At 42.4% G+C, this 27,638-nt stretch overlaps 1 protein-coding gene across 2 annotated transcripts in view; it reads right to left on the minus strand.

The window, feature by feature from the left end:
* Nucleotides 1–27,638, minus strand: part of thra.L (thyroid hormone receptor alpha L homeolog) — an 87,561-nt gene that overhangs the window by 25,761 nt on the left and 34,162 nt on the right. For both annotated transcript variants that reach the window (XM_018234145.2, XM_018234144.2), the window contains exon 2: nt 4,881–5,110. In XM_018234145.2, the coding sequence (XP_018089634.1) occupies nt 4,881–4,933 (53 nt within the window). In that variant the 5' untranslated portion in view covers nt 4,934–5,110. The remainder of the gene's footprint in view (nt 1–4,880; nt 5,111–27,638) is intronic.

Genomic DNA, 27,638 nt, shown 5'->3' on the forward strand with positions numbered 1-27,638 from the left:
GATGCCACTTTATATCAAGTATGTTGTAGCTGGCAACTAGTCCAAACACACCAACTGCCAGCTGTGATACACACAGACACACAAGAGCAGTGATACATCTGCTTCTCACAACAATCACATCGTGAACATTACAAAGTGGCAGATGTAGGAGTTATATACAGGGAAAATGACAGGGATGAATAAATATTAGTAACAATACATTATAGGGTGGGATCTATGGCGCAAAAGAGGGAATTAAAAAAGAATGATTTTAGGAAGTATTTCTATTATAGTGGGGGCTATATTGAGCAGTAAGATGGGTTATCTGGCAATATTGTATGTGCTAATAGGGAGAGTTATAGAAAAGTGTAACTGACAGATGTAGGTGAGTATTTATTGTGAAGCTGCAGGTGGTGATACCCATGCGGGCGGCACGCTGCTCTTGTCTCTCCCACTCACGTCTGTGCCAGTCCCTGCTCTGCAGCACGAGGATCATCACTGGCACAGGAGAACTCTTTCTACGTGAGCAAGGGATTTCCCCTCACACAAACAAACACACTGCCAAGTTTAGTGTTAATACAGATTACAGGGCACTGCCAGCCGCACAAACTCCGTCACACGTCTAGAAAACCTCAGTCCTTTCAGAATCACTTTTCCAGCCGGGAACAAGGAGACACGGCACTGGGCAAGAGATGGGCACAGGGCGGGTGGCAACAGTTCATTATCTGTACTTGTTCCACAGGCATTCTGCATACTTTAATCAGCTCTTTTGATTTACACATCCATTAGAATAGTCTTTCTCCTTATTAACTCCTTTGTTACGTCACTTTCCTGGAGTACAGCTCATACTAGTGCTTGACATTAATAACAAAGCACATTTGGCCTATTAATTACACACAGTGGGCTACTAATCTGCAAGGTGCCAACCTCTTTTTTAGACTTGCGAGTCATAGCAATGTTTAGAGCTAAGCCATTTGGTCAGGCCCATCCTAATGGTGGCCATACACGGGCAGATAAAGCTGCCGATATTGGTCGTTTGGACCGATTTGACAGCTTATCTGCCCGTGTATGGGGGCTTCCGACGGGTCTTCCCGATCGATATCTGGCCACGATATCAATCGGGAAGGTTGGATTTTTACCCGACCGACCCGTCGGAGCCGCTTGGCGCATCGTAATTCAATCGTTCGGCCGTATGGCCGAACGTTCGAATTACCCCCGATATAGCCATGCAGTTTAGTGGCATATCGGGGAAAGATCCGCTCGTTTGCCGATGTCGCCAAACGAGCGGATCTTTGAGTCTATGGCCACCTTAACTCTAAACACTGTTGAAGGAAATATTGCTATAGTTGCTATGGCTTAAGATGGCCGTACACAGGCCAATAAAAGCTGCCGACAGACCGAGTCGGCAGCTTATTGGCCCGTGTATGGGGGCCCCCGACGGGCTTCCCCGATCGAGATCTCGATCGGATGGGATTAAAAATCCCGTCGGATCACGGCCGCATCGGTTGACGCGGTCCCGCGATCCGACCGCCCGTTTGCAAACGCTAGGATCCGATCCTTGGGCCCTAGGGCCCACGATCCGATCAGCCCGATATTGCCCACCTCAAGGTGGGCATATCGGAGGGTGATCCGCTCGTTTGGCGACATCGGCAAACGAGCGGATCTCTCCATGTATGGGGACCTTTAGTCAACCTAACTGGCCTTCAGTCTTCCCTGGTTGTCCACTTGTAACGTTGTTCCATCCAACCCTTCCTAAAACCCTGTTTATTAGGTATTAGAAACCCAAAGGCTATCCGGGGGATGCTGGGAGTGCCGCAGGCAGAATATAGCCTTGCCTTTCCTTGTTTTCTATTGTGCCATATAACCCATGTACTTACGCACCCATCCAGCACCCAGTGTAACTCTTTACAGTGGCTTTTAGTTACCCTTTCTATGCCATGTGCCATTGCTCAAGGTCAATGTGCCAAGTCACTCTCTGCTCCCCGTATATTCTTGCTCCATTCCTTAAATCTGGCTATGAAGTGGGTTAATATAACGTAAAAGGATCAAGTCAAACATTTAACAGAAACCATTTGTGCTCCACGTCCTATGGGAGCGCTGGAGATGTGGGGGATCCATAGAAATATCATTATGCAAAGCCATTTGGGGGACGCAGGAGAAAAGAGTGGAAACTAAAAGAAATGTACTTGCAACCCAATAAGCTTTGTTGTGGGGGAGAATGTATGTTACTTTTTAGGCCCAGGGAGACGTGTTCCAGCAGAAGGTCTGGATTAAAACATTATGCTGTGCAGCAGGTATCCCAGCGCAGATATTTAGGGGGCTCTTTATTGGAGACGCCCCTCCGAGGTCACAGAACAGTCAGCAGTGACATCACAAACCCTGCCTTGGCCCCATACTGCAGACGATTGCAGCTATCAAGATTCTGATTGTACACCCCAGTATAGCAATCTCTGAATATACAATAACATGCCCATTAGTGTAATTACTGGAACCCCCACTGTAACCTGACGGCTACTCAGTACCAACATCTCTATCCAACAGCATCACCTTGTCCTGAATGTGCACTTTGAAGTCACGATGTAGGAGCTCAGGCGCTTGGCGTCACAATTGCAGCACCAGAGGGGTTACATTGTAATGTATATAATGTTCTGCAGTGGATCTAATTGAAAGCAGCTCCTTGTCTATTCCGGGCACAGGACGTCATCACCATGTGTGTACTGGTATCCTGAGGGAGGATGAGGGAACGGGATGGGATCCAAGTCTTCTGAAGGACATAGTCTTTCGTGATTCTTTGGGGTTTCCAGCTGCTGGTGGACTACAACTCCCAGACTCCTTTTATTTATATAAATATAGAACCTAAATAGGCCATGAGAAGCCTGCTAAATACAACATTTAAGACTCCGATATGAAAAACCTTAAACGACATCTAATAACCAAGCAAAGTCAATCAAAAATCAATCAATCGATATGCTATATCTCACTAGCAGGGAGAGAAAAATATCTTGGTTCCCACAGATTACAATGGCCGACCCTTCCAGGTATCCTATCCTCACCTAAGCTAATTTACCTGCCCATTCCATTGGGCAGGAGGGCTGATGGTTCTGTATACTAATTTTGGCCATTAGAAAGTTAAGTAACTGGCTAAAAGTTGCATATCAGGGTGAGAGTAGTCTCAGTATTCTATTCTATTCAGAGAGGGATAGCGCAGTATCCCACTTATAGTGATAGAGATAGCTCAGTATCCCCAGTATTCCACTTATAGTGATAGAGATAGCTCAGTATCCCCAGTATTCCACTTATAGTGATAGAGATAGCTCAGCATCCCACTAACAGAGATACTGCTTTATATCATACACTCTCATTTAGGGTGAAATCAGTACCTAAACATGTGGACTGTGTGTGGCCACCTAACTCATGTTTTGGGTGCTGCCACAGATTCACCATGTGGTTTAGTGCTGGAAATTGGCAGGATTTCAAGAAAATCTTCATCTCAAGACACCCAGATATGCAAAGGCAAATGGGAAATAAGGCTGACCCTGGCCTAAATTCTCAATAGGGTCAGTCTGTGTAAGGCCACCTTTTCTCCACCTCTTTTGACTGTTTGGAAAAAGATTTTGCAGCTATTTAGTAAGCAGTTCCACTGATTCCCCATGTGTTTTAGGGCTGCGCAACTTAGGAACATTCACCTTTTATTCCATGCACCCCTCAAGTGATCCAATTTGGAGTTTGGCACACTCACACAGGTTTCCTTGAAATACTGTATCTGCTGGGACGTAAATCAATCCATCCTCTAATTTTTCAGACAAATTTCCCAGTTCATGAAGCAAATGCAACTCAGTCAATCCCACTTGTGACCCCAATGAGACAATCCAGAGGACATGTCTGAGCTACAGGGCAGTGGCTTAGGGCTATAAAGTTGAATGCCCTGAGAGGCTCAGTCAGTGTTATCAGGAACCTGTCAGATATCAGAGCCAATATTTGTAGTCTACAAAGAATTTCAAAGCAAATAGTATAAGCTCAAACAAACATTTCCTATTTTTACTATTTTTCTAAAATGAACGTGTTCATACCTGGTTAACCACTCCCTAAAATGTTACAGTTGCATACATTTGATGGTTGCGGGTATTTCTTCTTCTCTGTTACACAGCAACTGATGCGAGTTGAGAAATACCCAGCAAAACCATAACAGTTTATAGAGGTGCCACCCAAGGGTGCTGAGCTGCTACAGGGTGTGCAATGAAAGTTGAAGGTTATAAGCAAGCACCTAATGACACCATTATTTGTGGGTTACTGTTGAAAGCAATATGTTTTGTGAAGGTAAATGAGCCCTTGAACACAAAACAAATAGCTTTTAACCAGCTTCTGCCCAAGAAATTTCAGTGACATGGTTAAATGTGAGTTCATTGGTACCAGGGGGAGGCGGCAGACAAAGAGAGTTTCGGGTTTACAGTAGGTCACAGCGAGTTGCTGCTTTGCAGCTGCCACAGGCACGCCAGCACTTTAACGGTTAAAGTTCACATGCAGGTGTGTTATTTCTGTGCAGAGTCCAACAACTCCACTGATAAGAGTTAACTCTTGGGCACCAGAGAGCAGTATGGAAAAGCAAATAGCCAACGAAGGTTCCTGCACTTGCTGTACGGCCTTGGGAAGTGACGCGGGTAGGAGATCAGAAACAGGATTGAAGGATATTTCTACACTTGCCATTTAGGCTGATACACTGTAATGCAAATCTAAAACGCTATCGCTTACATCTGAGCAGCCGCAATTAAAATCAACACTATTAGATCCTATCCCTGAATGCTTATGATCCTTCCAATAACGTTAGCCATTCCTCCACTGGTTTCTATAAATCCACATAACCTTCCCCATCACTATGTAGGGTGGGATGAGGCCATTTTTACCTTTTTTCATCTGGCTCTGACAAGCAGTCCAGCCCGCTGAGATTCTGGTCCATTCAACGTAATTCCATCCAGAACCAATCCGAAGAGACCAAGGCGGGCTCCGCCCCCAGCTCCCCGAGGATCATGGGGCGTAGCGTTCACATGGAGGCGGGCGGACGCCTCTCACAGGTCGACCATCCCCACCTTAATATGTGGAGAGAGGAGCTGAGGCCTCTTTGCAGACGAGGGTTCTGAAAGACAAAATAACATGTGGAAATGTTAAAGAAACACATGCCCAAGATCTTTCAAATTGGAAAGCAATTATTCCTTAAACTGTAAAAATATATATACATTTTTTTTTACTGAAGAGAAGGTGCAGCTGTTTAGGCTAATCACAGGCCTCAGTACAATGTGGAACATAATACGCTTTTATATTTCTCTATTCATAGACCGCTCCCCATTTCTTCAAATAACTCTTAGTTAGTGCGCTGAATGAATACTCACTGTAATATTGCTCCTTTATCACCCTTATTACTTCTTCAAATTCACTTAAATTCTCAGTAGCCCCTCAAGTAAGTTTCTGCAATTAACTACACCCAACGCACCACTGAACCCCAAAACCAGCTTCTGTTATTCCACAGAAAGGCCAGTGATACTCCTCTTATTGCTCCATATAAACCCGCCAGTAACATTGTCTAGCCCTTCCTATTTCACATATATAACCTTCCCTATAATCCTTCTTATTGTTCCATATATCCCTCCCTATTGCTCCATATAACCCTCCTTATAACTCTTCCTATTTCTCCATATAACCCTCCCTATAACCCTCCCTATAACCCTCCCTATAAGTCTTTCTATTTCTACATTATTGCCCCACTACAATCCAACCAATAAGTTGAACTAATGCTCCATATAACCTTGCGTTTAATGTCATGTAACCCTCCCTAAACTTCCTCCTGCTACTCCATATAAGTCTCCCTATAACTCTCTCTAATGCTCCATATAACCCTCCCAATAACCTTCCTTGTAAATACTTGTATTGCTTTGTTTAACCCATTCCTATGGTCATATAAATCCACCATTATTTTTTAATGTTTAAAACCATTGTGCCAAAAGACATTTGGTCTTTCTTTAGCATCCTCTTCCATCCAGCCATAATATATATATATATATATATATATATATATATATATATATATATATATATATATATATATATTTATTTAATACATATCTATTCATCCAGTTATTGAAGTAAGCATGACATCTTAACATGAACCAGATACTTTGCAGTTCTATTCGTGATGCTTCCAATGTATTTGAATTGAGATGGTGCAGAAATGGCTGCCGTAATAGGTATTCGCCCCACATTTCCCCTCTCTTTCCTCCCTTCCTCCTCTCCCCCCCCCCCGAGGTGTGAGCTCATGGGGGTCTGTGTCTGGGGTAACCACAGTGTCTGCTTTGAACATAGAGACGCTGCTGTAAGTAGAGAACTATGTGCTGCCCTCCCTTGTACAAGTAGCGGTGGGTGGGAGGGAGGGGAGACAACTATATGCCAGCCGGAGGCCCCCCTCTTTGTAATTGCTGGCACAGCCATGAGAGCCCAGCGGCAGCAGCGAGATGTTTGTATGAAACAGGTCCATGCATTTAATATAAGAATGTCATCTCAGCAGGCCACACGCTAATCCATAAAGTGGCTAGCTACATCAGCGACTGGCTAATTGAGTCATTACACACGGGTGCCTCGGAGTTTAAAGGGCATTTCTGTGTGTGTGTGTAGCTATATATGTGTATAAGTCTATGTTATATACCATGTCCTCCATCTTGGATCTGCTTCCAGTTACCAGGGCGCATGTTAAAGAGGCAGGAGGAGCGCACGGGTCAGCTCTGTGATTTACATTCCCTCATAGAAATGAGACTTTTGTCAGCCCCTTCGCCTCACCCTTTTATCATTGCTATTTGGATCCTGGGCACACAACTCCGGTCCCTTTTTGCCCCCATTGACGCCCAGCTGCTCCGGCCGAGTCCCGTTGCCTGGCAACCAGGCATCCCGGACACCACCGGAGGGATTTATCCTTGTGAACCCTCCTGTCCCGTTGGCATGGCGCCCCTCATGTGCCAACAATAGGAGACATGGAGCAGAGCATGGAACATTTAGCCAGTGAAAGAGCCCACAGCGGAGCTCCAGTCGTTTGCCAGCATAAAAGACTGTGCTATTGACAGATGCTGATTGAATTCCCTCACCGCAAGATAATGGGATCTAGACTCAGACACTACCCCATTCCTATTCCACAGGCATACCAAGAGCACACCATTATGTACAGACGGGGGGGTCTTAGAAATATATATTATCCTTTTTATTACCATTGGAGTCTGCAGCACTAAACCGATTTACTGTAATACAGAGTCCTATCCGATACTTATCCCACAAATGATATTGAAGTTTTAAGTTTCACGCGTTTGAGAAGCAGCTCTGGGAGGGGGGGTCAGCGACTCTGCAGCTCTCATTATATTCCCCATAGATCCTACTGAGAAATGGCCCAACTCCTTAGAACAGAATCTGCACCCATATCGCCGAGCTGCCCCACTCGCACTCACCAACATTACACTTTAAACTTCAATTTAGGAAAATCCGTCAAAAATAAAAAATTGCAAAAAGTTTTAATTTGTAGCGAACAAAGTGAAAACAACTGAACTGAAAAAAAAAAGGATCTAATGGGTGGACAACCCCTTAAGGGCAGGGACAGATGAGAAGATTCGGGGACCTCTGCATCGGGTGGCTACTCTCCCCAAACTGCCTCTCCGCCAGCTAGAATCGAAATCGCCGGTGGGATGGCACTCATTTTCCGAAGTCACTCGAAATTTCCTCGTCAGGCAACTTTGGGTGACTTTGGAAAATGAAGCGCTCCTTGTGTCCTCCCGCCAGCAATTTAGATCCTAGCTGGCGGGAAGGCATTGCAGGGAGATTAGTCGCCCGAAGAAGAGGCGATTAGTCGATGGGTGACTAGTCTCCCCCAAATAGATTTGTGTGTCTCTGCCCTTAGAGATAGTTAAAGGAGGCAGAAATTCCACTTGCGAGAGAGGGGGTTCACAGAATTATAGATGAGAGGAGCAAGGGGGACCCACAAATACTAGCGCCTGCAAGTTTTGTCCAGCTGAAGATGCCAATGTGCTCCAAGTACTTGTTCTTATACAATTCTTCCTATTATTTCTTCCACCTGAAGAGTGAGCTTGTCTAGGCAGTAGCTTAGCTGTAAACACAGCAACTTGCATTTTCCCCCTACAAACTCATTAGGTCGGATTCTGACCTTAAAGGATAAGTACGCCTTTTTAGTTTAAAACCCCTAAAACTGCTCTAATCAGCCCTACATAGAATACTTTTCTCCCTACATTCAGATTTATTTTATTTCTCGATTACAGCCAGTTCAACTGCAGCTCTTTTACTGAGCCCTCCTTCTCTTTTTGACTATGAAAACCTCAAAAAGGTTCCTATTGAGCATGCATGATTGATTTCCATTGGAGCAGGGGTAGGGAGCATGCTCAGTAGGCACCTCTTTGAAGTCTTCATAGTCAAAGAGAGAAGGAGGGCTCAGAAAGCAAAAGGGGTGGAGCTTTACGCTAGACAAGGAAGTAACTTTAAGAGCTGTAGTTGAACTGGCTGTAATAGAAATACAAAAGAATCTGAATGCAGGGAGAAATGTATGCTATATAGGGCTGTAATGTTAGAGATAAAAAAAAGGTTTACCTAAGAATTTACAGAGACAATCTGCACCAAGGTACTGTAGTTCATCTAGAGCAGTCATTCCTAAACTGTGAGGCCTCTAATGAGTCTTGGCTGGGGGGGCAGAGTGGCCTGAAGGCCATTTAGGGACATATAGTTCCAAGGTACTCATGGGAACCCGCTAAATTAAATTTAGTGATCACTTATTTTGATGCTGTTATATTCATTTTCATTTTTATGATTCTTCCCCCCTGTATAGAGTTTTCATGGACTAAGAAGGGACCTGGTCAAACGTTGGACTTCCTAGAGGTTCTGGGATTGAATACGTCCGAAAACCACTGATCTAGAGGGAGCTGGTTTTAATGATGTCTGGAGCCGCTGCAGCAAAGCCAATTTGTAGAGATTCCAGCAGAACATTTTCTTTAATTGGTCTCCAGGCTTCACACTGAACACTTTCAGGCCAAAGCACTGAGCACTATTCTCCAGTGGAATTGACCACTATGATTCTTGAAACATTTACAACTACAACATTCTGCCGCAGCTTTTGGTTAATGATAATGCCCTAGATTCTAGAACAATGTCCGAGCCACAATACACTGACAATAAACAGTAAATAGTCTGACAAATAGAACTATGAGAAAGGAAGTTTGAGCTTTATACACAACAGAGGAACCACATGAGACATGACTGTCACAGTCACAAATGCATCACATGATTCTTACCACTAAAAGTCACATCATGGTTGGATGAAGGTACATGAAGGAAAATGCAGCCACCCCTCCTATAGCAAGGCCCTGTTTAATTCTACAGCTACGGCAGAAGGGTACAAGCAATGCCATAAAGAGGGAGGACAGTTTTAATTGGGGGTATATACTGTATGAAGATGTGCAGCTCAGTAGGAGATGAGTCCATCCGCTCAACTATTATTGCCTTGGGAGTCTCCAAGGTTACTGCATTATATTCCAACCTGCAGGCATCATCATGATTTAGAATGTCAGTGATATGAGGGAGATCAATAGATGGGTGTAATAAGAGAGAATATGTCAGCATGATGGCAGGGTATTCAAAAGAGATATGAGAACTGATGAAAAGGGGAGCGAGGGTAGAGGGGAGTAAGGTAACATGGGGTTGTATAGAGATATAAAAGGGGCAGGAGCTAGCAGGCAAGGGATAAAATGCTCATCTGTACCCTATATTTATACTATGTATGGTTTATATAGCTTACCAACCACAAGCAAGCTTACATGCCAAGATTAGTAGGGTTGGCTTTGGCCATAGTGCCCAGCGATCAACACATATATATCAGCTCAGGGGTCATTTTTGACAGACCACCCTACTGATCAAAACAAATCGTATCTACCTATGTGAGAGGAGCCAATCTCAACCCTTATAACTACCCCTTCGGCCCATGGGCTGATGCTTAGGAGGGCTGGCCAAGGTTGGCCACCTTTAATCTTCATTTTAGAGGAAAAGAGAGGCAAACAAGGATCTAAACTATACCATCGAAGCAAAGCGTTAATGTCCATGAAGACCGCCCGTTCAGACAGAGTAGATGAAAGTGCATTAGGGACCATAACTCACTGCACTGTCTGGGCTGCAGGACATTAAGGGATCAATGAGAATCCCCTGAGGCTGGAAGGAAAACAGTCAGCAGATAACAGGAGGAGGCCCCTAAGCTGAGCGCAGTGATAAGTATTAGTGAGGGTTGCTGGAGACTGGGATTTACTGATAGACAGGTCTGCCTTGGGTTCATTACAGGAACGAGTCAGGCACAATAGCCGCACAGTAACAGCTGGGTGTGGATGGTGTCAGCATTAGGGGGAGGATAAATGTGCAGAAAGACATGAGTTGAGCCAGGAACACAATACAGTTGAATGGGGAGTTCACTAATATCCTTTATTTCAGGAATATTGTCTGCAATGCTGTACAATTGCAAAGAGACCTCCAGAGACTCTGCAATATGCAGCATAAAAAGGATAAGCCAACTGAGAGATGCTGCAGGCTCTTGCACACACTTAACCACAGACAGAGCAGACCCAGTGGCTGCTGGAGCCTAGCAGTATAGCAGTGGGGCACCAGAATGATACATGCATGCAATTGCAATACAAAGGTGGTAGAGATTTTACTGTGGGCCTCGGAAAATTCTAGTTTTGCCACATTGTGCATCTGGAATCAGTGTTATATACTATTTATATATGTATATACTGGTCAGTACCAGAACAATAAGAACATCCCATAGGGCACCTAGGGGTCACTGAGATTTAAGACAAGGGGTCACTGAGATTTAAGACAGCACCTGCTCTCCCTATCGACTTTCCCATCCTAATCCCTCATTATCATGGGAAGCGCAGATTCGGTGCCACGGCTCTTTTCTGTACGTCTCCCATCTTTGCACATACATGAATAAGAACATAAAATCAGCTAAATGTGTGCTCCCAGCGCTAGGAAAAACATGCTCATTCCATATGCATGACAATTATCTCTCTGTTATTTTTACAGTGTTTGTACAGGGAGATTACCCGTGCCCAACAAGTGCACCCCGATCTTATGGCAATAGGTGTGATGGGAGAGGTCTATCATCTGTATTTTCTTGGAATGGATGACTCAGTGGAAGTGTGAAAAGGAAAGTTGCCATTGTTTTCTGCCCATTCTGCACTGGGTATAAGTGCCATGTTGTGGGTAGGTGAAGAAGTGAGGTTGGTGCTATTGCTGCTGCCTACTCATTATTTTAGATAATTAAGATGCCCCAACCTGTACGGAGTGCTTACATCATTCTGTTGGACCAATGGGATGTTAGGCAAGGCTACCAATCTTCTTCCCAATTTGAATAACATTTAGTAGGAATAATGGGATTTTGGCACTGCCAAATTTTGTTTCAAGCTGATCCCATTCTGTTCTGGAGTTGGATGATAATAAGTAGGATTACTGGAGCTTGGTAATGCTGCTCATTCTTTACGGAGTATGGGAAAAACTGCCCATTCTGTATTGAATATGGTTTGGTGCTGCCCATTCTGTACTTGGTATGGTTATCATTGTGTAGGACTAATAGGACTTTGTAATGTTGCCCATTTTGTACTGGGGATGGTTATCATTCTGTAGGAATAGCAGGGTTTTGGCACAATGCTGCCCATTCTGTACTTCAGGAGTGCCCATGTTCTACTTTAAAGTGATGTTTTAGAAAATGCATATTGTTATATTTAATAAAAAAAATATTTCTTATGTAACCATAATATAAATATGTGAATGAAAAGAATGAAACAGGAGGGTGATATAGACAAGCTGTTTGTTCACAATGTCTTGAGATCTACTGATCACCAGCTAAAGGTCTACTGGTACATCCCCATCTACCTTTTGGGCACCCCTAGTCTACTTAGTATGGATATTATTCTGTAGGAATAACAGGATTTTTTTCCATAATGTACTGGATATGCCTATCATTCTGTAGGAATATAAAATGTTGGCACAATGCTGCTGTACTTGGCATGCATTTCATTCTGTAGGAATAACAGGATTTTGGCACAATGCTGCTGTACTTGGTATGGATATCATTCTGTGGGAATGAGATAATGTGGAACTGCTGTACATTCTGTATTGGGTATGGGCTTGAGGCTGTCCAGAAGGAAAACTGAGGCAGGTTGTAAAGGCACACAAATATATATATATATATATATATATATATATATATATATAAAGGAACATACAAGGGGAAACTTGTAGTCTCTTCTTAACCCGGGACTGCATGTGTACTTGTGAAGAGCATAAGATGAGGTTCCCACTATGTTGTGTATGAAAGACAAGCAGCTGGCATATGTATGGCACAAGACTGGCAGTGACACAGGGTATGGATATCAAGCAGCTGAGATTGCCCGTTGGCTGTTCTGTGCAGCCATGGATGTGAGGGAGCCGGGGAATGGTGGGTGCTACTGTGCAAGGAGAATACAGGTGGAGGCAAAGGCAGAAAGCTGGCACTGGCGCTGTTCATGTTTAACGCTGGGGGGAGTTGGCGCTCTGTCTGGAGCGGAGCATAAGCCGGCCTGTTGGCAGTTGCAGACATTGTGTTTACACAGACATTAGCTTGCACTGTGTACCTACTGCTAATACACCAGGAGAAACTGGGATAGAAACTGGAATAGATGGGAAAGAAAGAGAGAGCGTGAGGCAGTGAACGGGTTTGCCTGAGAGTGCAGCCAAGAGGTAGAGAGAGGAAAGGAGAGACAGTACAAAGTCTGCATGTGGAGTAGGTAAAAGAGGATGGAGGAGAAAGTATTGGGCACAAACATATGGAACGGAGACAAGAACAGTGACTGGGCCCTCCAGATGTTGCTGAACTAATGGAATACGAACACTTTGTAATCATCTGGAGGGCGGTATGGCCACCATCCCTGCGCTGAACAAAGGAGGAGGAAGTGAAGAAGTTTGGGAAAGAGATACAACAATTAATCAGAAATGAGGAACCCTGATAGCAAAGAAGGAGGAGGAATGAAGATAAAAGATAAAGAGATAAAAATAAGATGAAGATAAAGAGATAAAAGAGACAGACGGACATATGGAAGTGAGTGCACAAGACAGATGGAGATCCACAGACACAGCAATGATCCTGTTTACTGTAACGCCTGTCTGTCTATAATATAACACAGGGCTTGTAGGGAAATGGGCTACGCAAAAATAGAAGGGTGGGAAAGAGAGATGGGGAGAGAGTAAGGGGGAGAGAGAGATGGGGAGAGAGTGAGGGAGCGAGAGAGGGAAGAGGCAGGGCATGAGAGAAGGTGAGGAGAGGAGAAAAACAGAGGGAAGGGAAACACAGAAATAATGAAGGAGGAGAATGAGACGTTGGAAAGAGAGAGCTACTGAGAAAAAGAGACAGGTAGAACAGGCCAAAGTGAAATAGAACGGAATGAAGAACAGACACGAAGGGGGGGCGGCGAGAGAGAGAGAGAGAGAGGGGGCGAGCAATAAAGGTGATGAGGCAGATCCAACAAACATTGATGATTGATTTAATGACACAGGAGAAGTTTATCAGGGGACGAGACACAGCAAAGAAGAGGCTGATAGGATGGAACACAAGATATACGGTTCTGTTCTCTCCCAATCTCCCACCTACTCCCCACACACTTGCTGGGTGCACCCCCCTACTACTCTCTCAGTATGTCCCTTACTATGGGGCAGCTGCAGAACTGGCACTGCAAGGGTTAACCCAGGAGATGCTGCAAAAGCCAAAAAAAAAAAACCTCCACCAGAGAACAGTGGGTAAAGTGATGCTCCAAAACCAAAGCTGCTTAACAGAGAGGGGAAAGGGTTAATGCTGGAGCCTTACCTTCCGGCTCCGACTTCCACGTGGTGGTTCATTATGGAGACCCTTTGGAATCAACAGCTGCTTTGTGTTTGCTGCATTAGCACCAGAGACTGACGCTCATATACACACACATAACTGACACACACACACAAATACACAAACAAGCTCACCGTATCTATATATAAAATATTATACATATATAGCTCGAAAAATAAAACTGTTTAGGGAGGGAAACAAACATCAGCTTCATAGCTAAATGCTTCAATTCTACCCAAAAAAAAAACAACTATCTTTCCCTTCTACCAGACTGGAAAACTCAGAAGTATGACAATAAGCTCACGGTCTAGTAACACACCGCAGCCAATCAGATGCTTCCTTATAAACAGTGGGTAAATGCTACTCATGGATTGGTTGCTCGGGGTTACTAGACCTTCCACAACTCCCTTGTCTTATCACAGAAATGACTGATGGCATCACTAAGCACCAATAAAGGAGGAAAGGCCATCGGCTTAAAATGAACTTAACAGAATTTGAAGACAAATGGCTTTGATTTTTTTCATGGTTTCTGGATGATTTACATCTTTTTGTTGTGCAGCTCTCATTTTAATGCTTATTTAGTTACTGGGGCTTAGTTACCCTAGCAACCAGGAGACAGGGAAATCCAATTGGAAAATGAATAGAAGAAAGGCAGGGAAGAAAAAAGCAAAAATATTAAAATTGGAGCCGATGTTTGATTGCTGGGATGCATGTGGATATATATATATATATATATATATATACACACACACACACACACGAGCTCAAACTGGTATAGGAGTGGTATGTGATGGTAATTATATTGGTATAATACACAAAAGCCATGAATATCCTGTAAATTATATCCTTATAAACGGTGAGTTCTGATGTCATCAGTTATAAACGGTGAGTTCTGATGTCATTTCTGTCACATGACTCACTGAAATTTGTGTATTATAATAAATAAAGTACCCCCAGTTGTAAAATATAAGGATATTAGAAGTCACCTCGGAGTTCCATGACCTGTATAAAAACACTCGGCCTTCGGCCTCGTACTTTTATATGGTCATGAAACTCCTCGGTAACTTATAATATCCTTATATTTTACAAAAGGGGCTACTTTATTCACTATATCTGTGCATGCTGTACATAGGGCTGTGGCAATTAACTAATTGCATTCCATAACTCACGGTTACAGCTTTGTCTTTTAGGCTAAATGTCAGTTTGCCATTAGAAAGTCCAAAGATAATGTTCTGATATAATCTGCAGGATGGACTGTTAAATGTGCAACATACCCATTATCTCTATCATCAAAAGCCCTAACCCTAATAACGCTAACCCTAATAACCCTAACAACGCTAACCCTAACAACGCTAACCCTAACAACGCTAACCCTAACAACGCTAACCCTAACAAACCTAACACTAACAACGCTAACCCTAATAACCCTAACAACGCTAACCCTAACAACGCTAACCCTAACGACGCTAACTCTAATAACCCTAACAACGCTAACCCTAACAACGCTAACCCAAATAACGCTAACCCTAACAACCCTAACACTAACAACGCTAACCCTAATAACCCTAACAACGCTAACCCTAACAACGCTAACCCTAACAACGCTAACCCTAATAACCCTAACAACGCTAACCCTAATAACCCTAACAACGCTAACCCTAATAACCCTAACAACGCTAACCCTAACAACGCTAACCCTAACAACGCTAACAACGCTAACCCTAATAACCCTAACAACGCTAACCCTAACAACCCTAACACTAACAACGCTAACCCTAATAACCCTAACAACGCTAACCCTAACAACGCTAACCCTAACAACGCTAACAACGCTAACCCTAATAACCCTAACAACGCTAACCCTAACAACCCTAACACTAACAACGCTAACCCTAATAACCCTAACAACGCTAACCCTAACAACCCTAACACTAACAACGCTAACCCTAATAACCCTAACAACGCTAACCCTAACAACGCTAACCCTAACAACGCTAACCCTAACAACGCTAATCCTAATAACCCTAACAACGCTAACCCTAACAACGCTAACCCTAATAACCCTAACAACGCTAACCCTAACAACGCTAACCCTAATAACTGTAACCCCAATAACCCTAACAACCCTATTTATTTATTGAAATTGTATATCATAGAATTAAGGCCTCATGGGGCCCCTATACCTCCTGGGCTGGCCAATATACTTACTAATTACTTAATGCTATTTATTCACAATGGATATTAGAGGTTAGGGTGCTGCAGGGCCCACTTATCAATATGAATTTCTATCCAGTATTCTGTAACTACAGGTATGGGAGCCATTATCCAGAATGCTCCAAATTATGGAGAGGCCACCTTCCTTAGACTCAATTATATTCAAATACTCCAAATTTTTTAAAATAATTCCCTTTTTCTGTGCAATAATAAAACAGTAACTTGTACTTGACCCCAACTAAGATATAGTTATTAAAGAGGTTGTTGACCTTTGAGTTAACTTTTAGTATGATGCAGAGAGTGATATTCGGAGACAATTTGCAATTGGGTGTTATTTTTTAACAACCAATTGGTTGCTAGGATTCAAGTTACCCTAGCAACCATGCACTGATTTGAATAAGAGTGTGATATATGAATAGGAGAGGCCTGAGAAGAAAGAATAGTAACAAAAAGTAAAATAACAATACATTTATAGACTTACAGAGCATTTGTTATTTAGATGGGGTCAGTGACCCCCATTTAAAAGCTGAAAAGCTTCAGAAGGAGAAGGCAAATAATTCAAAAACTCTAAAAAATAAATAATGAAGACCAATTGAAAAGCTGCTTAGAACGGGCCATTCTATAACATACTAAAAGTCAACTTAAAGGTGAACCACCCCATTAAGCCTTATTTTAAGCAAAACCAGCCTATTGGGTGAAATGTTTACATGATTTTCTTCGACTAACAGACTAAGATCCGTTATCCGTAAAGCCCCAGGTCCGGAACTTTCTGGATGACAGGTCCCATACCTGTATTAGAAACACAAGGAGATAATTGTGTGTGTTTGGAAGGTGTATCATGGGTGTAAGAAGAATAATAGTTGTGCCTCTGGATGTACATGTAAGATCACTGGCAACGCTCTGTATTTGCCAATATGCCAGTTGCAGCGAGTATTAACACCTATTAACATGACAATGTGCTGTGGCTGCCAAGGCTACAGCTGTCAGTTGTTACAGATATTTCCATATGACAGTTGGGTATCTCTTACTAACCCCACGTCTGCATCGGCTGCTGCCTCTCCCGGGCACACTGAACATATTAACCCATTATAGTAACTAGGGATTCACTATTTTGGATTCGGCCGAACCCCTGAATCCTTCTGGAAAGATTCAGCCGAATAGCAAACCAAATCCGAATTTGCATATGCAAATTAGGGGTGGGAAGGGGAAAATATTTTTTACTTGTTTTGTGACAAAAAGTCATGCAATTTCCCTCCCCGCCCCTAATTTGCATATGCAAATTAGGATTCGGTTCGCCTGGCAAAAAAAAAAAAAAAAAAGTCATGCAATTTCCCTCCCCGCCCCTAATTTGCATATGCACTATAAACTAGGATTCGGTTCGGCTGAAAAAGGCCGAATCCTGGCCGCACCCTGAACCAAATCCTGGATTCATGCATCCCTAATAGTAACTGACGTGCAAATATAAAGCAAAATCCCAAGGCCATCGCTCCATCTCTGGCTGCCCACCCATCCCTGACAATAAGGTTATATTCCCAAATTGTTAAGGAGCAGGTATGGGATCTATAATCACAGACATATAATCATCAACCAATCAGATTTGCAAACTTTTCTGATCATAATTCATGGATTTGAGTCTTTGATCAAGGGTTTAATAAGCCACCAATTCATAACATGCCATTAACTCTGCAGGTATATTCTCTTTATAGCATTCCAAGGTTAAACACAAGACACAAATCCTTCACGTTCAACCTTATTCATTACTAGAAAGAACTGTTTGTGCCATTACGGAATCAAGCTTTTGTATTCCACCCCTAGGGGGTTATGTACTAAGCCCCGAATGCAAAAATCATGAAAAATGTGTGATTTTTTTTTTTTTTATATATATATATAATATATATATATATATATATAAAATCGGGCTTTTGAAAATTCACAAATTTTTCTGAATTTATTAAACCCCGAGGCTGGAAAACTCCGAATCTGAAATCCCGGCATTTCAGACCTGTCGAGGTTGCATATAAGTCAATGGGAGAAGTCCCAATGATTTTATTGATTTACACTGGGTCTCGTGCCAAACCCCAAAGTTTTCTGAGGTTTCGGCAAAAATCTGAGGTTTCGGGTGAAACCTCTGAAAAAAAACGTGAAAATCGGAGTATTTACTGCAAAGCAAATTTTCGGGAAAATGTAATAAAAAATAAGCGTTAAAAACCCGAGCGGCTTAGATCGGAGTTTGTAGCAGCCAATATTGAGATCATTTCGGACCCCCCTAGTGTGTGGTGTAATCCCAACAGATTTAGCATGGAGTCAGTGATGCCGGGCAGTGGGGCTCCGTCGTTCGGAATACTCAAAGCTTTTTCATATTGACTGCCGACTCCACCGATATTAAAATAAATGATTCAGAAGAATTTGTATTTCTTATGTAAATGTAAGTACTTCAAAAGTAGAATATCAGCCGAGAGCTTGGCACCTAACAGCAAACATGACAGAGCAGGCCAGAATTTCTGGCAATTCTCTACGTGTATAATGCTAATCAGGGCTTTCCTAAATTAGCAACAGGCCGAAAATTCATTGCACAGGTATGGGATCTATTGACTGGCTGGAGTTTTCCAGATGAGGGGTCATTCCTAATAGGGAGGACTAAAAAGTGATGGATTCTGGGAGTTGAATTCCCTCTGCTTTAAATGGTGGGTGGTGCAAAAAGTCCCAGAATCCATCAGCTCAACAGGGGACAAAGTGAGGGCGGAGTTGAATTAATATAACGGGGTGATTCACCTTTAAGGTAACTTTCATTATGTTATAGAACTGCCAATTCTAAGCAACTTTTCAATTGGTTTTCATTATTTACTTTTTTTTATAGTTTTATAATTATTTGCCTTTTTCTTCTGACTCTTTGCAGCTTTCCTTCTGAAAAAAAAAACAACCAAATGCTCTGTAAGGCTACAAACGTGTTGTTATTGTTACTTACTCATCTATCCATCCAGGCCTCTCCTATTCATATTCCAGTCTCTTATTCAAATCAATGCGTGGTTGCTAGGGGAATTTGAACCCTAGTTACCCAAATTGAAGAGCTGCTGAATAAAAAGCCAAAAACCACAAATAATAAAAACAAATGGCAAATTGTCTCCGAATATCAGGACTACCTCTCACTCTGAGGCATCGGGTCTGTCTGCGTAAGAGAAAATGAAAAAATTCATATATATATATATATATATATATATATATATATAGGAAAGTGTTTATATATTTTCTTTTAGATAAGCCCAATGGAGCTGTTTATTCATTTCTATGTGCCCTATAGTGTTCTATTTGCTGGTGGAGAAAAGGTCTCTGTAGGAGACTCCCAGAATGCACGGGGCCCTTGTAAGCAGCAGACAGCGTTCCATTTGCAGCGGAGATTTGCACATGTCCAGAGCAAATAAACCCTAAAGAGCCACGTTATGTCTGAGAGAGACACAGACACTCACATTCACACTCCATGGGATGAGCCATTTGTGCTTCTTACAAGGGAGACTGACAATCCATGTGTGCGGCTCAAGGAGAACAGCCTGGGGATTACCCACAACTGCCCGTCTCACCTCTAAGTACACATTAACAATAGAGATCCTATGTAACACACAGGGAAAGGGAAGGAAATAGAAATAAAAATGTATATTTAGCCAGAAGGAAATTAATCCGATTGCTGCTGGACAACCCTATCTAAAAGGGTGAAAGTAAAGTCTGTCTGCCCCACTCTGAAACACGTAGCAGAGCTCAGCTTGCTCCTTGCACAGGCCTCTAAACTCTATCACACAAGTATAGATCAGACGCGCATATATCAAGACACGTATATATCAGACGCGTATATGTATCAGACATGTATATATCAGACACAAATATATTAGACATGTATATATATCAGACATGTATATATATCAGACACGTAAATATATCAGACACGTATATATCAGACACGTATATATCAGACACGTATATATCAAACGCGTATATATCAAACGCGTATATATATGACACGTATATATCAGACATGTACATATCAGACACGTATATATCAGACATGTACATATCAGACACGTATATATCAGACATGTATATATCAGAAACGTATATATATCAGACACATATATACATCAGACATGTATATATCATACATGTATATTTCAGACATGTGTAGATCACACACACACATATACTGTATATATATATATATCAGACATGTATACAGTATATCACACGCGTATAGATCACACACATATATAACACATATATCAGACAAGTATATCACAGATACATTCTGCAACAATGTTTCAAAAGTCAGGGCAGAGACAAGAGAAGGACAGACAGATCCAGACAGATTCAGTTGCAATTACAAATATCTTTCACATCATTGAAACATTGTAATGAATGAATATTATGAACGACTTCCTTCCTTCTACTATACAACTTATTTGATCTGGCACCACTGGAATTGCCATGATTTGAGTGAGAGGCTACTGTGGGACTATATATATATATATATATATATATATATATATATATATATATATATATGTGTGTATGTATATGTATGCATTAAATATATATATATGTATAAATGATAAGTCTGGGTGCTTGTTACCCTGTGGATGTATCAGCATTGTGAAGGTAAGTGGAAATGACTAACAAGTGTTACTAGTAGGTGTAACTGTAACTCTCACCCTTATGTTATTTTAGGTAAAAATCAGGAGAAATAGAAAATGAATGTCCAACCTTATGGGCGTCAGGGAGGGAGTGTGGCACCACCATGGCTTGTATTTGGCAGAGAGGGTTGGAGGGAGCAGTGGAATTTGGGAATGAAGGAGAGGGGGGTGGCGCGGGCAGTGCTGGTATTTGGGAGTTGGGAGGGAGACGGTGCCCTCTTGGGTCCAGCGTGGGAATGACTAAACGACAGTGTCCCACTTCAATCACATGCAAATCAACAGCCTTAATCTATTTACTAACTCAATCCAGATAGAGGAGGGGGAAGATGTCAGCAGAAAAGGGAGGAGGGGGCTGAGAAATGGGGAGCAGAGTAATGATGGGGGGGGGAGAGACAAGCAGAGCAGCTTGCGCTTTATTGGAGGAGAATAAGGAGAGAGCAAGAGGCACACGTGGGGGAGCCAGAAGAAAGGGACAGTTGTGGGCCCAGTATAAAGCCAGGGGGAGAGTGACTATATGGTACTGGGGGGTCACAATAAAGATGGAAAGGCAAGACGCCCCCAAGATACTGAATTAGATGTATTAGATGTATTTATTAGCTGTATTAGATGTATTGCAGCTGGTTGGTGTGAATCTATTGTGTATATATACTGTATATAGATACTGTACATCTAATCTGTAACCCTCCAGATGCTGCTCAACTACACAAATCAACATCCAATCAGCCAGCAGTATTTGCACGGCTAGACATTACCCTAAATTATAAATATTCCCCCCAAAAGGCTGTGGGCGCTCTTCATAATGCCCAATTATATGAGGCAGTTTCCCCTTTAAAGATGCATCTGCTGTGACCGGTGGTGTGTCTTGTACTGTTCCCTCGTGTGACACAGACATATCTGCTGGGGCTCTGCTGACCTCAAAGGGTTATACTGACTGAACTGCAGACTGAGCTTCTAAAAATAAAAACGAGGGAGCGTCTAGGGATGCAGGAAACCAGACGGAGTTAACTCTTGATTCCATGGCAGCTACACATTAACCCCCACAGACACCAAACCCCTGCACAGGACACTAATGCATGCTCACATATACATAGAAGGGGTTAAAAGTCCCACCATTCAGTGGCAATGCAGAGGCTGTGGCGTGTGCACTACCCATGGTTCTTAGGAGCAACACAAGGGGCCCATTTACTAAAGGGTGAAGTGGCATGTGTAATAAAAAGTGGCCACTTCAAGTAATATTAGTATATAAAGACTTTTAGGTACCCGGCCTATTCAAATGAACCCAAGCGCAAGAGTGAAAATTCCCTATGAAACACTCGGCCGGCTGAAGTAATGGAAGGGAAAATTCGCCAGCATTCAGCTGCTGAGACGCAACTTCGCATTTTACTGAATTAGTGTGGTGGTAATTAATTTGCGCCAGGCAAAGTGGCACGGAGTGTGGCGAATTGGTGGCTTTAGTGAATTTGTCCTTATGTCTACTTTACTATTAACCTCTTCTTCTCCAATCACTTCCAGGGATATAGACTAACCCTTCAGGCACCAGCACCCAGTTCCTGTACAAGTTTTCCCACTGGCCCTACACTTGCTGGAAGTGGACAATAAACCTTTCCCCTACCAAAACTGCATGACCCTTAACCCTTAAAGGGATACTGTCATGGGAAAAAACATTTTTTTCAAAATGAATCAGTTAATAGTGCTGCTCCAGCAGAATTCTGCACTGAAATCCATTTCTCAATAGAGCAAACAGATTTTTTTATATTCAATTTTGAAATCTGACATGGGGCTAGACATATTGTCAATTTCCCAGCTGCCCCAAGTCATGTGACTTGTGCTCTGATAAACTTCAATCACTCTTTACTGCTGTACTGCAAGTTGGACTGATATCACCCCTCCCTTCCCCCCCAGCAGCCGAACAAAAGAACAATGGGAAGGTAACCAGATAGCAGCTCCCTAACACAAGATAACAGCTGCCTGGTAGATCTAAGAACAACACTCAATAGTAAAATCCAGGTCCCACTGAGACACATTCAGTTACATTGAGAAGGAAAAACAGCAGCCTGCCAGAAAGCATTTCTCTCCTAAAGTGCAGGCACAAGTCACATGACCAGGGGCAGCTGGGAAATTGACAAAATGTCTACCCCCATGTCAGATTTCAAAATTGAATATAAAAAAATCTGAGAAATGGATTTCAGTGCAGAAGTCTGCTGGAGTAGCACTATTAACTGATGTGTTTTAAAAAAAACTTGTTTTCCGATCCCTGTAAGTCTTAGGATCCAGACTTTGCTAGAGACATACTGACCATCTACATAGAAATCTATGTCCACTGCTGATGCATTTAATGCACCGACAGGCTGCAAGGCTATTGCCACTCATGAAGATTTGTAGCTGTACCTGTATCTGGCTCGGTTAGATCTCATTGTTTCCAATGGAGCATACCAACTGGAATATACAGAATAACACAGTGTGCCTACTCAGGAAACAATGCAACCTATTTGTAGTGAGCTGCCAACATACATGTGACTTTCCAATCAGATTTTGGGACGGTGCAGATAGTTAACCCTTGTAGCACAGGCCATCTCCTTATCCTAATCGTGCCTTTAAGGGACACTGTGGCTTAATAATGTGTGCAGAGCTTTTGTATGCAGAGCTGGAGATACCATAGAACACTGAGGTGCAATTCTAGGGCAAATAAGGTGCTTTGATTGAGGCAGGGTGCAAAGTGCAAAAAAAAAATGGTGCTGCTTTTGTTACGGACATGTGCAAATAGGCCCCAAAGTCTATCCTCCTGCACCCTGGGCAGATTGAAAAAAATAACCAAGGGTTTTATTTTGTATTGAGCACCTCACAATTGATAGGGAGTGTAAGGATAGTAGATTGGGCTAAACACCACCGAATGTGATTTCCCCCAACCACCATGAAATTGCCTCATGCCCTTCTGTCTAAAAGAGTCGCAATTCTCTACAGACCTTGGACACTAATTTATATAGTTTTCTGGCGCCGTCAGGAACATGTTAATAAAAGAGGAACATCAAACTGCTCGGAATCCCTGCGGATTTGCTGCATTTCATAAAGCTGCCCCTTTACTTCCAGAACTGGGGAAACCCAACTGACATCTCTGCAGCGTTTTGAGAGCAGAATGACGGAGATCAGACAGCTTAGCAAGTCATAGGAACCGACTGCAAGAATGGAACATCTGCCCAGTATTTAGGGATGCACCGAATCCACTTTTTTGGATTCGGCCGAACCCCCGAATCCTTCACGAAAGATTCAGCCGAATACCGAACCCTAATTTGCATATGCAAGTTAGGGGTGGGAAGGGGAAAACATTTTTTACTTCCTTGTTTTCTGACAAAAAGTCACGTAATTTCCCTCCCCGCCCCTAATTTGCATATGCAAATTAGGATTCAGATTCGGTTCGGCCAGACAGAAGGATCCGGCCGAATCCGAATCCTGCTGAAAAAGGCCGAATCCTGGCTGAATCCCGAACCGAATCCTGGATTCCGTGCATCCCTACCAGTATTAAATTGGAAGTGCACAATAATTATAATAATCTTTTCAATATGGTGGCCTCAGACCTGTAACAGTTGTTTTATGGAGTCAAGCAACTACTCGGATTTAACTCTTCTTTTGCTAATTCCTGCATAATAAAATGGAATTCAAAAATGTACTGTTAAAGGAGCATGCCAGGTTTTCCCTTTATTTAATCGCCTACTGGAAAACTATAACAAAGTATAGCAATCACATACATATATCTCTCTGATCTATGTGGGACCACCCGATGGGATAGGAGACAAACTTAAGGCAGGCAAAGCAAGTGTTAATACTGATATTGCCTATGGCAGACCCATTAGTAGATCATTTATCCTTACGAGTCAAAGTGCATGTTGTTCCTATGGAAAAAAAGAGTACTAATAACATTCATTAAAATAGGCATCTCCTTGCCAAAACCCATCAGGATATCTGAAATCAATGAGCTCTTTTTAACCACTAATCTCTTACTGGATCCAGGCAGTAGCCTCACCGTAGGATTCCAGGTGCAGCATCCTATCCTGCCGGTCGGGAAGTATTTACTTATAAAATACTCAATCACGCCGGATCAGCGAGTATTATAGGTGTTTGTGCCCTTTAATCTCTAAAAGAGATGCGAATCTAACACAGAGGAACTTTCCAAATCCGGCTATTCACTCCCGGCACAAATATATTCCGATCCAGTGCCGGCGCGGCGCTGTGTGACTATTAAAAGGTTTATCGTGCTGAAGAATCACTCAAGCAACACAATGGCAGAATGAGTTCCTTTGCATGTAAGTGGCGCTTTATTGATGAGATCTCCTAATAAAAGGGACTGAGTGAGATCAGCCGCCACCACAATACAAAAGACGTTGCAGTTAAAGGATGAAGCTGTAGAGCAGCCATGCTCAGCTACACATAGACACTAAACACCGCTCTAGCGTTGTACAACACTCTGAAATTAATCACATTACATTATAAAAGGAGCCCTATTAATATCAGTGTTTGCCTTCTCCCTGCATTTAATGAACGTGACTGCTCAAAAGTGACAACAACAGCCTCCTATGGGGCCAGACACATGAGCGACTTATCTCAGACGTCCTCATGATTTAAATCTACAGTCATTTTCCCAGCAACACTTGGGTTAGACCCTTTCCTATTCATATTCTAGCAGGGCCGGGCCAAGCCGACCGGGCGCCTTAGGCAACCCAGTCCGCTAGCCCCCCCCTCGTGTGCGCACCATAAAACCGAGTCAGCAGCTTATTGGCCCGTGTGTGGGACCATCTGACAGGCTTCCACGATCAATAGTCGGTCAGATCTCGATCATACAGGTTAGAAAATCCCGTCGAATTGCTGGCGCATTTGTGGGTTTATGCTGTCCGATTGCCTGTTTCGGATGGATTATGATCCGCTCGATATCGCCCACTTCAATGTGGGCATATCGGGTAGAGATGTTATGGCCACCTTTAGTTCTGGCCCTGTATTCCAGTCTCTTATTCAAATCAACCTATGGTTGCTAGAGGAATTTAAACCTTAGCAACCAGACGGCTGAACTTGCAAACTGGAGAGCTGCTGATTAAAAATAACTCAAAAACCACAAATGATAAAAAATTAAAACCAATTGCAAATTATCTTAGAATATCCCTCTCTACATCACACTAACAGTTAATTTAAAGGTGAACAACCCCTTTAACGTGTAGCTGCAGAATAATAAAAGACGCTTCTGATTGTAGTGTCCCATTTGAGATACAACTCGAAAACGTAACGATAAAATCTGGGGTGCAACGTACATCAGCAAAAAAAATACTCCAGATTTAATGAAGTTTAAAGGGGACTCAACTTTCCAGTATACATTCATTAAACTTTTCAGTTTGTTTAAAAGTTTTTGTCAGCGTAATTGCAACGAAAAGCTGTATATGTTGGGCTGTCTCCATTCGCTGCACTGCAGGTTCTGGTGCCTGAAACAGAAGAGCAGAACCAGAGGACGACAAAGGCATAAGGAAGTTTAATGAATTCTAATTGGCAAAGTATTTAAAATAACATATTGTGTAGTGGTTTTGGGTGGGCTTCCCCTTTAAGGTGGAGGTTACAGTCTCTTCTTAAGACAAATGGATGTGAAATCGGTTAAAGTTTTTTTTTTTTGCCGCATGCCGTTTCCTTCCTGCTGAGTTTTTAATGGTTTATGACTATTTGGTGGGAACTAAATGGGATTCCATGGAGTGAAACTTGCACTTAAAGACATAGTTCATTAACGATGGATTGTTAAACTACAATTCCCAGCACATCCTAACAATCTCATCCATTTGGCCCGGATATTGTAGTTCATCAATCCCCTGGCGGCGGCAGTTTGTCCTTTCTGAAAGTGTAGTTCTGTGACCGTTTTTTAACCGATTTCCAGTTTTTAATTGTTATTGTATTTGTTCAGCATTTCCCCGGGTCACAAGCTGTTACAATCTGATACGTGACTTGCTTTCATTTCTCTTAAGTGTTACTTAACTGTGTTACAATATGATCCATTAGTTGCTGGCAATGCTTCAAAGCCAGGGATCATGCCCAGTAGGGGATTCGGATGCTAAAACCCAAAAACATGTTTAACATGGCAGGCTCTGCATTTTTACACATCTCTTGTACGAGCGAATATTGTAATTTACATGTTCTATATATACACCCCTCTACTGTACAAATAGCTTTCATTATTTGTCGAGTACTAAGTGAAACAAACAACATTTTGAGAAGGTTACTATCACTTTAAATGGCTGGCTGCTAGGGTCACTTGCCCTAGCAACCAGGCAAAGGTATGAATTCAGCATGGAATAGACAGGAGAAAGACAGAATAAGAAGACAGCGAACTAATACAAAGGTTTCAGATCTGTTATCCGGAATGCTTGGAACCTTGGGTTTTCTGGATGAGGGATCTCTGCTATAAGTCATTTCAGCATGAAATAAACCAAATAGAATTGTTTTGCCACCAATATGGATTGATGCAGCTTAGTTATCATCAAGTACAAGCTCCTGTTTTAGTATTTAGAATTATTCCCTTAAAATAGACTCTATGGGGTATGTTTATCAAAGAGTGAAGTTAATAGTGAAATTCCGCAGCTCTCCATTCATTTCTATGGGATTTTTATAGGCGTATTTATCAAAGGGTGAACTTTCACTTCACCCATTGATAAATACGCCTTTCAAAATCCCATAGAAATGAATGGAGAGCTGCGGAATTTCACTCTATTGGCGGAACTTCAATCTTTGATAAATTTACCCCTATGGGAGAAGGTCTTCCTGTAATTCTGGGCTTTCATGATAACAGGTTTCTGGATAAGAGATCCCATAGCTGT

Source organism: Xenopus laevis, chromosome 9_10L (assembly GCF_017654675.1).
Source record: "Xenopus laevis strain J_2021 chromosome 9_10L, Xenopus_laevis_v10.1, whole genome shotgun sequence".
Lineage (NCBI taxonomy): Eukaryota > Metazoa > Chordata > Amphibia > Anura > Pipidae > Xenopus > Xenopus laevis.